Here is an 11,747-nt window from a genome sequence, read left to right as displayed (position 1 = left end):
TCAGCAGTGAATTGGCTAAAAGGGAGGGAAAAATAAAATTCAAGTTTGGGGAGGCACACGTCCCTCCCTGTCCCCCCACACCGACAATCCCAGAGCAGCACACTTCTTCTTTAGGCTTAACCCTCCCTTACAGCTCCACCTGGCCTGAGCCTGGCTCTGGCCACCTTCCACCAGCCCCTCCCTAGACCCCTCTAGAACCCACATGACCAGGACGCGGCCCTCCACGTTGAGCTCCCTCTGAATGGGCTCTGGGACTAGAAAGTATACACTCAGCAACTGGTGGGCGATCTCCGCGTCCATGGGCGATGGGAAATGCACAGTAAGGGTGCTGGAGGAGATATGGTTAAGGCACCACCCACACTACTGATTTCGCCTGTGCCTCAGGCTTCCTCCTCACTGAGACCCGCCTTCACCCCTCCCCACCCACCGGCTTCCCCGCCAGACCACCCCTTAGGCCGTCCACAACCTCCCAACCTATACACTGAGGCCATCCTGGACATCACCACCCCTACCCTCTGGTTTCTCTCAGGTTTGTTTGCCCCACCACAATCCCGTCAGCCCAGACCACCATTGGCCCATACCCTCCAGCCGCCCACAGTTCCCTCCTTGTACACTTCAGGCCCCACCGCCTGCAGCCCCTCCCCACAAACCACCTCCAGCCCAGCCCCTGGTCGCCCGGCCCACTGGGGCTCCTGCAAAAGGATACCACTGTAGCGCCTATGGACCCGGACCTCCGGCAGCAGGTGCTGCGTCTCCACGTGGTCCTGCTGCGTGGGCTGCCCACTGGATCTGCACAAGGGCACCGGATGCGCCACCTGCCTCTCCTGCGATGCCAGGGTTGCCAGGGTCTCCAGGATCAACCGGGTCACCGGGGTCACCCCGGCCACCACGTGCTGCTCCCACTGCAACGGCCGCGGCACCTGCGCCTTCGTCTGCTGCCCTCATGGCTCCTTCACCATCTGCCTCAGACTCCATCTAGGACAACTTCCACCCTCCCTACGAGCGGGGGAAGAAGAAAACGGTCCCTCACAAATCCAACCTTCTAAAGGCCACTCAGGTGGGGATTCCTAGAGCGCCTGCGCAAACAGACCCTTGGTAACGCCTCCTGACTCGTGATTGGTTCCCACCGACAGACCCTGCAGGCTCTCCAGCGAATGGTCGCCCCCTTACGAAGCTCCACACCACAGAGCGCTGTGGAACCCCCATGAGCTTGCGCAAACAGACACCCGCATCTTCTGGTCCCTCTAAACGGTCTACCTCGGGCCCAGGCTCCCCGTAAGCGGCTTAGCCTTGAGGCCTCTAGGTGACGCTCCTCCCCTTAGTGTGGCTTTAGCTCCCCAGTGCGCATGTGCAAACTGAGCCCTGCCCCACTTCCTGAGGCCTCTGGGTACCTAAGTTTCCCTGCCAAGCCTGCAAACCCCAGGCAAACCCCGTGTACTTCGAAGTCTGTGTCAGTGCCAGCCTGGCCAACTTCACGTGTGACCAGCCTGCTGAGCGCAGGTCCCTGTCATCGAGTTCTGGAAGGGAGTCGGGCACCTGTGGGCCAGGCCCGGCCAGCCCTCTGGTCTCCCACACGTAGCTCGAGTCTGCATGTGTGTTCTTGTGCATGTGTGCGTGTGTCGGGGCCCGGCCCTGCGGGGATGAGGCCAGGATAGCAAGGGGGCGGTGCCTGCCCGCCTGGGGAGGGAAGCGGGGGGCTGTTGCTGGGCCTGCTGGGGACGGCATGGGGCCGGGCCGCCAGGGGCTCCAAGGCTCTGGGGACACAGATTTCAGCGACTTCAGGTTGCAGGCTTGGCGCGGGCTGGCCTGGTGCATGGGGGATACCGGCTGGACGCAAGGGCTGCGGCGGCGGCGGTGGGTTTGGGAGAGGGGCGGGGGGCCCCACCGCAGGACCACCCCCAGTCTCCTGGCCGTTTGGTGGCACAGATCTCATAGGCTTTCTCCCCCCCAGAAACAAAGTCATGCGGCTCTCCAGGGACCTGGAGGTTCCGGGGGCCCTCAGCTGTGAGGTGACCCTGTGTCTGCTGGGTGCTGGTCTACTTCTGTGTCTGGAAGGGGGTCAAGTCAACAGAAAAGGTACAGCCAGGGTGACGGCAGGCCTGGGGGCAGCACTGCCTTGGGTGGTGTGGGTGTCTGCCAGCAAACACTGCTGCCACGGGAGGAGACGGCACCAGGGCCAGAGCCCGAGGAGGGGCAGGGACTTCAGTCCGGACCACTTGATCCCCACCCCCTGACTGGAGAGTCCTCTCCACCCTGCGCCTCCAGGCCCGGCAGGCTTCCCTCCCGAGTGGAGGTGGAGTGGCCCCGGTAGCGGCTGCCCCTTCCCTGGGGTGGGGGGCATCCCTGGCCCACCTTCCCTGGCTCGTCTTCCCTCCCTCAGTGTCCCTCGCCCTTCCCAGGCTCTCACGGCCCTTACCATGCACACCAGCAGGGTGAAGAAAGACCGGCACCATTTCATCCAGGGGCAAGGTCGGTACCCGATCATGCAGGCCACGTCGTCCATGAAGCGGTCGGCTCCTGGGGCACGCGAGGCCGGAGGGCCAGAGCTAGAGACGCACCACCGCTGACCGCACCGCACGCCCGGCTTGCCTGTCGGCCCGGACCTACCGTACACCCAGGCGATCACCGCGCACTCCCAGAAGGCCTGCCAGAGCAGGGTGGTGCCGCTGGCTGAGTAGTAGTCAAACAGCTGGAAGACATACATCCCGCCCTGGGGATGGAGCCAGGTCAGGGAAGGTGGCAGCCGGCAGCCTGAGGCCAGGGGCATCCCTCACCCTGCCGCCACTCACATCGGTCACCATGGAGAGATCAATGACAAAGCAGAGGGCGCAGCAGAGGGCCACGGAGATCTCTCTTTGGAAACGGAAGTAGTAGGAGGCCGGGAGGAGGTCCAGCAGGCCGGTGATGAAGCCTTCCACACCTACAAACTGTGGCCGGGCAACTCAGGCCGTGCCCCTCCCCACCCACCTGCCATCTCCCGTCGCCCAGTGTGCCCTCTGCTCGCCAGCACCCCTCCCCCCTACCTCCCAGCCCCCTCTCTTGCGTCCCCCCTCTCAAACCTGGCTGTCAAGGCCAAGCAGCAGCAGCATGAAGAAGAACAGAGCAGCCCAGAGCGGGGCCACAGGCATCAGCGTGACGGCCCGGGGATAGGCGATGAAAGCCAGGCCAGGCCCTGAGGGGGAAGGGGCAGGGTGTGGACACCTGGAGCCCCCCCACCCACGTCCTGTCCCCCTCCACACTGCACCACGGCACCAGAGGAGTGGACGATGCCAGGGCACCCTGTGGCCAAGGGCCTTTCGACTTCTCTCAAGACACTGCCGGGCCATTCGAGCCCTCGTGAGCGTGTGCGTCTGTGTGTGTGTGCGTGTGTGTGTGTGTGTGTGTGCGTGCGCGCCATACCAGGGGCTGGAAGGTTCCCGCAAGCCCTTGGTAGACCTGTACCAATAAGAGTGGCGCGTCTGGCTCAGCCTTCTGTGCCTGGGTTCCGGCAGCTACTGTGGTCGCAGATCACCACTGACCCAGAAAAGGCCGACCTTTCCCTCTGCAACACTCAGGCAAGTGTGAGGACATACCCCGAGGCCCCTGGATACAGACGGATGGGGGCTCGGGGCTCCACGTGGCCTGGCATGAGGTGGCTGGACAGCTGTGCCTCGCAGCTGCTCAGCCAGGCCTCCTGGCCCAGAGTGATGGGACAAATTGAGTTTGAATTGTTCTCATTTCTCAGAACGTCATTCTGTGTGCGTTCGCGTACACGGTCCGTTACGACAGCAGCTACCGCTGCTCCAGAGGCCGGGCTGGGGCTTGGGGCGTCTTTACCTGATTCCGCCACCTTGGAGATGTGCACGCCCTGCTCTGTGGCCATGAAGCCCAGGATGGAGAAGACCACGAAGCCAGCAAAGAAGCTGGTCCCGCTGTTTATGAGTGCGAGGATGATGGCATCCCTGGGGGCAGAGGGGACCGTGTGGGCTGGTGAGACTGCCTGCTGGCCACGGGCAGGCAGGGCAGGGCTGGCAGGGCTGTAGTGCCTACTTGTAGCAGTTGTTGTTGAAGCGATTGTAGCCGCCCAGGGCCGTGAGGGCCCCCAGGCCAATGGCGTAAGAAAAGAAAATCTGGGTCCCGGCATCTATCCATACCTGGAGATGAGCGAGGGGAGAGCAGGTGTGAGGAGCCACGGCGAGCACAGGTCAGCTGCAGAGGGAGGGAGAGGCAGGGCCCTCCCCTGGCGGGGAGCAAGGCCGCAGCCCGCAGGCAGGTCCCACGCCTCCCGTGCCGACTCCAGGTCCTGGTCTGCAGAGAGGCGGGGGTCCTTGGTGCCGGGGATTAGAACTCAGCTAGCCAGAGACACAGGCAAGATCAAGACGACAGCAAAGGCCTCTGCCTCCCACGCAAGCAGCGCCAAGCGGCTGCTCTGCGGACCCTGCCGGAACGCTCCCGCCCTCCAGAGACCTGGCCGTGTCCCGCGTGTCCCGCAACCACCGGCAGGCTGTCTTATTGTGTGTCTGTTGACACAGTTGTCCCCACAACCTGACAGGGAGCCCCTGAGGGAGGGATGGGTCCACGCTCCCCGCTGGGTCCCCGAGGGCAGACAGGCAGGTGAGAGAGACAGACCGAGAAGGTCAAAAGCTGACGCAGAGCCAGAACCGAGAGAAACTGGAAGGGAGGGAAGGCGAGCCAGGGAAGGCGAGCCACGGATGCCCCCCACCCCAGGGAAGGGGCAGCCGCTGCCGGGGCCACTCCACCTCCACTCGGGAGGGAAGGCTGCCGGGCCTGGAGGCGCAGGGTGGAGAGGACTCTCCAGTCAGGGGGTGGGGATCAAGTGGTCCGGACTGAAGTCCCTGCCCCTCCTCGGGCTCTGGCCCTGGTGCCGTCTCCTCCCGTGGCAGCAGTGGTCGCTGGCAGACACCGACACTCCACAGGCAGTGCTGACTCCGGGCTTGCTGTCACCCCGGCTGTACCTTTCCTGTTGACTTGACTCCTCTCAAGACAAAAACGTAGACCGGCACTCAGCAGGCCAGCAGACACAGGGTCACCTCCCAGCTGAGGGTCCCCGGAACCTTCAGGCCCCGGAGACCCTCAAGACTTTGTTCTTGGGGGAGGGAATGCCAATGAGGGCTGTGCCAGCAAAGGGCCAGGAGACTGCTGGTGGTCCTGGGGTGGCGCCCCAGCCCCTCCCCCCCTCCCCTCCCGCCCTTCCCCCCCCCCACCGCCGCCCTAGTCCTTCCGGCCAGCCGGTCTCCCCCATGCACCTGGCCAGCCCGGGCCAAGCCTGCAGCCTGAAGTCGCTGCAGTCTTTGGCCCCGGAGCCTTGGAGCCCCTGGCGGCACGGCTCCATGCCGTCCCCAGCGGGGCCAGCAGCAGCCCCCCGCTTCCCTCCCCAGGCGGGGAGGCACCGCCCGCTCTGAATCCCTGGCCTCATCCCCGCAGGGCTGTGCCCCGACTCACGCACGCGTGCACACGAACACACATGCAGACTCGAGCTACATGTGGGAGACCAGAGGGCTGGCCAGGCCTGGCCCAGAGGTGCCCGACTCCCTTGCAGAACTCGATGACAGGGACCTGTGCTCAGCAGGCTGGTCACACGTGAAGTTGGCCAGGCTGGCACTGACACAGACTTCGAAGTGCACGGGGCTCGCCTGGGGTTTGCAGGCTTGGCAGGGAAACTTACGTGCCCAAAGGCCTTAGGAAGTGGGGCGGGGCTCTGTTTGCACATGCGCCCTGGGGAGCTCCTGCCACACAACGGGCAGGAGCGTCACCTAGAGGCCGCAAGGCTAAGCCGCTTACGGGGAGCCTGGGCCCGAGGTAGGACGGTTAAACGGACCGGAAGATGTGGGTGTGTGTTTGCGCAGGCTCATTGGGGTTACACAGCGCTCTGCGGTGTGGAGCTTGGTAAGGGGCCGACCATTGGCTGGAGAGCCTGCAGGCTCTGTTGGTGGGAACCAATGAAGAGTCAGGAGGCGTTACCAGCGGTCTGCGCAGGCGCTCTGGGAATCCCCGCCTGAGGGGCCGTTAGCCAGTTGGTTTTGTGAGGGACCGTTTTTTCCTTTCCCCGCTCGTAGGGAGGGTGGAAGCGGTTCTAGATGGAGTCTGAGGCAGATGGTGAAGGAGCCATGAGGGCAGCAGACGAAGGCGTAGGTGCCGCGGCCGTTGCAGTGGGAGCAGCACGTGGTGGCCAGGGTGACGCCGGTGACCCAGTTGATCCTGGCAACCCTGGAAACCCTGGCAACCCTGGCGTCGCAGGAGAGGCAGGTGGTGCTGTCAGTGGCCTTGTGCAGATCCAGTGGGCAGCCCACGCAGCAGGGCCACGTAGAAACGCAGCACCCGGGGCCGGAGGTCCGGGTCCAGAAGCGCTACAGTGGTATCCTTTTGCAAGAGCCCCAGTGGGCCGGGCGGCCAGGGGCTGGGCTGGAGGTGGTTTGTGGGGAGGGGCTGCAGGCGGTGGGGCCTGAAGTGTAGAAGGAGGGAACTCTGGGCGGCTGGAGGGTATGGGCCAAGGGTGGTCTGGGCTGACGGGATGGTGGTGGGGCAAACCAACCTGAGGGAAACCAGAGGGTAGGGGTGGTGATGTCCAGGGTGCCCTCAGTGTATAGGGTGGGAGGTTGTGGACGCCCTAAGGGGTGGTCTGGCGGGGAAGCCAGGGGTGTGGGGGGGTGAAGGCGGGTCTCAGTGAGGAGGAAGCCTGAGGCACAGGCGAAATCAGTAGTGTGGGTGGTGCCTTAACCATATCTCCTCCAGCACCCTTACTGTGCATTTCCCATCGCCCATGGACGCGGAGATCGCCCACCAGTTGCTGAGTGTATATTTTCTAGTCCCAGAGCCCATTCAGAAGGAGCTCATTGTGGAGGGCCGCGTCCTGGTCATGTGGGTTCTAGAGGGGTCTAGGGAGGGGCTGGTGGCAGGTGGCCAGAGCCAGGCTCAGGCCAGGTGGAGCTGTAAGGGAGGGTTAAGCCTAAAGAAGAAGTGTGCTGCTCTGGGATTGTCGGTGTGGGGGGACAGGGCGGGACGTGTGCCTCCCCAAACTTGAATTTTATTTTTCCCTCCCTTTTAGCCGATTCACTGCTGAAGACTTTGGCCAACTCCGAAGTTCCATCATGTCCTGTGTGAACCAGCTTTCTTGGGTGGTTCACATCTTGCAGTACATTTTTACCCAGTTTTTCGTTTAGCGTCAGCAGGCCCCAGGGCGCTAACCCTAACTTATGTGCTGTGTCCTTGGCGTCCTTCCCTAGGGCCTTGCTTTCTTCAGTGGTCACCACTTGTTGCGGCCTCGTGTTTTGCCTGTACTGGCCCTTGGGCGCTCAGGGTCCACGTATTTTGTTTGCTGATTAAATGTTAACTGCAGAAAATACAACTGACCTGCTGTTCTGTGTCTGAGTTTAGTTTTAGCTTCTGCACCTCCTAATATTCTTGCATTTGTGCTCAGGTTGGAGGGGAGGTCTGGGATTCAGCTATTCAAGTAGCGCACCTAATTGAAGACAATGTCAGAAGTGGAACAAAAAGAAAATTGTGTCCTGCCATTCAATGTTAATTTTGGAATATTTTCTTAGTTCTATAGTTACATTTTTATATTAACGTATAACGCCAGAATACTAAGTAAGAGACTGTGGCTTACCGACCTTGTTTCACGTCTGCAAAGAAAAGTGCTGGGGCAGTTGGTTAAGTGTTTGGGGTGAGGTGGTAAGCTCCCTCTAAAGCAGCTTGTATTCTGCAACCTTGATAAACTCACCAGTTGATAGTAATAGCTCTTTTTATAAATCCCATGGGCGTTTCTACATATACAGTCATTTTGTCTGTAAATAAAGGCACATTTACATCTTCCTTTCCAATCGATGCATTTTAACTGATTTCTGTCATAACGTTTATATGTTCATGCTTCTTTGCATGCCCGGTAAGTTTAGATTGGATGCTAGGCGTTATAAGATTTCCCTTGGGTGCTGGATGTGTTTATATTCCTGAACTTATTCTTAAGCTTTGTTCTGGGATCCTATTAAGTGACTTGGAAACAGTTTGAACCTCTTGAATTTAGCGGGGTTTTTTTTGTATTTTTTTTTTGCGGTACGCGGGCCTCTCACTGTTGTGGCCTCTCCCGTTGCAGAGCACAAACTCTGGACGCGCAGGCCAAGCGGCCATGGCTCACGGGGCCAGCCGCTCCGAGGCATGTGGTATCCTCCCGGACCGCGGCACGAACCCGTGTCCCCTGCATCGGCAGGCGGACTCTCAACCAGTGCACCACCAGGGAAGCCCCTGAGTCTTAGATTTATAAGATTTGCTTTCTGGGACCAGAGCAGCTCTCACTGTAGGATTAATACATTTTAACATCTTTTTTGAAGTATAATTGCTTTACAATGGTGTTTTAGTTTCTGCTTTATAACCAAGTGAATCAGTTATACATATACATATGTTCCCATATCTCTTCCCTCTTGCGTCCCCCTCCATCCCACCCTCCCTATCCCACCCCTCTAGGTGGTCACAAAGCACTGAGCTGATCTCCCTGTGCTATGCGGCTGCTTCCCACTAGGTATCTGTTTTACGTTTCGTAGTGTATACATGTGCATGCCACTCTCTCCCATTATCACAGCTTACCCTTCCCCCTTCCCGTATCCTCAAGTCCATTTTATAGTAGGTCTGTGTCTTTATTCCCGTCTTACCCCTAGGTACTTCATGACCTGTTTTTTTTTTCTAAGATTCCATATATATGTGTTAGCATACTGTATTTGTTTTTCTCTTTCTGACTTACTTCACTCTGTATGACAGAGTCTAGGTCCATCCACCTCACTACAAATAACTCAGTTTCGTTTCTTTTTATGGCTGAGTAATATTCCATTGTATATATGTGCCACATCTTCTTTGGATTAATTTAATTAACTGAAATCGTCTGTGTTTGAGAAGGCTATAGTTAGAAACAAAGACTCATACACTATCAGAGTGGTGGTAGAATCTATCTGGACACTTGATTGGCATTTCCTCTTAAATATTAAGATATGCATATCCTTTGACCCACCTTTGGGAATCTATCACAGAAAAACTCTTGTGTATGTGAACAAGGAAGCATTGGCCATAGTGTTAATTACAGCATTGTTTGTCATTGGAAAAATCGGTAGAATGTACATCAACAGGGGAAACGTTCAGTAAATCATAGCAAGTCCGTCCTGGTGGAGTACCACACGGCAGTCAGAGCAAAGTCGATAACTGGGAACTAATATGGAAAGAGATGAAAACAAATTGCAGAATTCTGGGTATGGCATATTCCTGTTTTTGAATACATTCTGACCATATGGCCATGTGGGGAAAGGCAGAGTCACCACCTGGAATGAGCCACCCTGCTTTCAATGTCATCACTGGGCATTAGGGAAGAAACCTTTCACTATTTAGATTTTAGATTTCCAAGTTGTTTAAATATTTTCCTAAGGAATTATTAGTTTTGGAATGGTTTTCCTTTGGAAAACAATAGTCTGCTCCATTATTTTCCCTTTAAAAGCACTTACTTAACAAACTTAAATTCAGCAAAGGTCTGTGTGGGAGGATTAGGCAGAGGACACCCCGCTTAAGTGGATGTGGAAGCCCAGAGTCAGGGTATGGGAGCTGATGGGAGGGCCAGTAACAGGGCACATGCTCTATTACGAGAAGAATGTTTCGTAGTCTTGGTTTTTTTAAAAAAACCATTAGAAATGGATTTTCAATTTGATGAAAAGTCTGCACCACTGTAGAGGACATCTATGGGTTTTGTCACCCAGCATCCGTGTCCCTTCTCTTGGTACTGGTCTCCTCATGTCACCGTAGAAAATCTCCCGTTTCCTTTTCTCTCGGCCATTATGGTTCTGATAGAGTTGACGTCACCTCTGATTCCAGGTGTGGGCATGTGGCTCAGTCCTGGCCAATTGGAGCACTGCTTTCCTCCGGCCGCGGTGATCCCATCCAACTAGTTACACTTTTGGGGCTGCAGGGGCGGCAGGCTGGCAATGGACAGAGGGGAAGCTAGAGCAAGAAGACAGATCTCAGAGAACCGAGTCCTGGATCCAGCCATGCCCGAAGACAGGAACTTCCTGTGTACATTTCAGTTACATAGACCCAGAAATTCTCCTTTTGGCTTAAGCCAATGTGGATATTTTTGATTGTTTCTGTTCAACTCGGTTCCAAGCCCTCCAAGGGGCTCCCTGTCAGAGTTGAAAACAAAGCCTTACGGTGGCCTGAAAAGTCCTACGTGATGCAGCCTGTATCCTCTCTGGCTTCGTCCCTTCCCCTTCCCCTTTCCCCTTGCGTATTTTTTTTTACATCTTATTGGAGTATAATTGCTTTACAATGGTGTGTTAGTTTCTGCTGTATCACAAAGTGAATCAGTTATACATATACATATGTTCCCATATCTCTTCCCTCTTGTGACTCCCTCCCTCCCGCCGGCACGCTGTCTTATTGTGTGTCTGTTCACACAGTTGTCCCCACAACCTGACAGGGAGCCCCTGAGCGAGGGATGTGTCCAGGTTCCCGCTGGGTCCCCGAGGGCAGACAGGCAGGTGAGAGAGACAGACCGAGAAGGTCAAAAGCTGACTCAGAGCCAGAACCGAGAGGAACTGGAAGGGAGGGAAGGCGAGCCAGGGATGCCCCCCACCACAGGGAAGGGGCAGCCGCTGCCGGGGCCACTCCACCTCCACTCGGGAGGGAAGGCTGCCGGGCCTGGAGGCGCAGGATGGGGAGGACTCTCCAGCCAGGGGGTAGGGATCAAGTGGCCCAGACTGAAGTCCCTGCCCCTCCTCGGGCTCTGGCCCTGGTGCCGTCTCCTCCCCTGGCAGCAGTGGTCGCTGGCAGACAGCTACACCACCCCAGGCAGTGCTGCCCACAGCCCTGCCGTCACCCCGGCTGTACCTTTCCTGTTGTCTTGACCCCCTTCCAGACACAGAAGTAGACCATCACCCAGCAGGCCAGCAGACACAGGGTCACCTCCCAGCTGAGGGTCCCCGGAACCTCCAGGCCCCCGGAGAGCCGCAAGACTTTGTTCCTGGGGGAGGGAAATCCCATGAGGGCTGTGCCACCAAACGGCCAGGAAACTGCGGGTTGTCCTGGGGTGGGGCCACCCCCCCAGGGTGGCCGCCTCTCCCCCCACCTCACTGCCGCCACAGCCCTTACATCCAGCCCGTCTCCCCATGCACCTGGCCGGCCCGGGCCACGCCTGCAGCCTGGTGTCGCTGCAGTCTGTGTCCCCAGAGCCTTGGAGCCCCTGGTGGCCCGGCCCCACGCCGTCCCCAGCAGACCTAGTAGCAGACCCCGCTTCCCTCCCCAGGTGGGCAGGCACTGCCCGCTATGCATCCCTGGCATCCTACGGACCCCAGGGTCGGGCCCTGACACAAGCACTCGTGCCCATGCACACACATGCAGACTCGAGCTACGTGTGGGAGACCAGAGGCCTGGCCGGGCCTGGCCCAGAGGTGCCCGACTCCCTTGCAGAACTCGATGACAGGGACCTGCTTTCAGCAGGCTGGTCACACGGAGGGTGGCTCAGCTGGCCCCAGCCCAGACTTTGAGGTGCATGTGGCTCGTCTGGGGTTTGCCGGTTTGCTGGCAAGCAGTCACGTGCCCAGAGGCCTCGCAAGCGTGACATCCGGGGAATTGCGGCAGGGCCTGTTTGCGTAGGCGCCCTGGGAGCCCCAGTGACGTCAGGCGCCGAGGGGCGGAGCTTCCTGTGGGGGCCTCGTTCCCTCAGAAGCTCGTGCTGGGCGTGGAGGGCAGAAGCGAAGCGTGTGGCAGCATGGAGGCCGCAG

General features: G+C 58.5%; 1 protein-coding gene across 1 annotated transcript; it reads right to left on the bottom strand.

The window, feature by feature from the left end:
- Positions 1 to 554: 554 nt before the first annotated feature.
- LOC149744107 (sodium- and chloride-dependent creatine transporter 1-like) lies at positions 555 to 11,007 on the bottom strand. Its single transcript, XM_089903905.1, has 11 exons — positions 10,855 to 11,007; positions 5,962 to 6,347; positions 5,666 to 5,726; positions 4,030 to 4,178; positions 3,817 to 3,941; positions 3,060 to 3,172; positions 2,790 to 2,927; positions 2,608 to 2,710; positions 2,353 to 2,517; positions 1,136 to 1,191; positions 555 to 902 (listed from the first exon to the last, which is right to left on the bottom strand). The coding sequence occupies exons 1-11, from the start codon at positions 11,005 to 11,007 to the stop codon at positions 555 to 557; spliced, it is 1,797 nt and encodes a 598-aa protein (XP_089760031.1).
- Positions 11,008 to 11,747: the final 740 nt, after the last annotated feature.

Source organism: Delphinapterus leucas, chromosome X, assembly GCF_059928025.1.
Source record: "Delphinapterus leucas isolate spDelLeu-1000000601 "Yukka" chromosome X, BTC_Dleu_Yukka2, whole genome shotgun sequence".
NCBI classification, from domain to species: Eukaryota; Metazoa; Chordata; class Mammalia; order Artiodactyla; family Monodontidae; genus Delphinapterus; species Delphinapterus leucas.
This window is presented reverse-complemented; position numbering and strand designations above follow the sequence as displayed.

What these genes read in the sequence shown, in the direction of transcription:
- LOC149744107 (XM_089903905.1), bottom strand. Translation starts at nt 11,007, where the DNA reads ATGGGATTTCCCTCCCCCAGGAACAAAGTCTTGCGGCTCTCCGGGGGC. An exon ending in TTCCTAAGGCCTTTGGGCAC is followed by an intron (nt 4,179 to 5,665) that starts GTAAGTTTCCCT and finishes AGCTGACCTGTG; the next exon opens with CTCGCCGTGGCTCCTCACAC. An exon ending in CTCCAAGGTGGCGGAATCAG is followed by an intron (nt 3,173 to 3,816) that starts GTAAAGACGCCC and finishes CTTCCCCCTCAG; the next exon opens with GGCCTGGCCTGGCTTTCATC.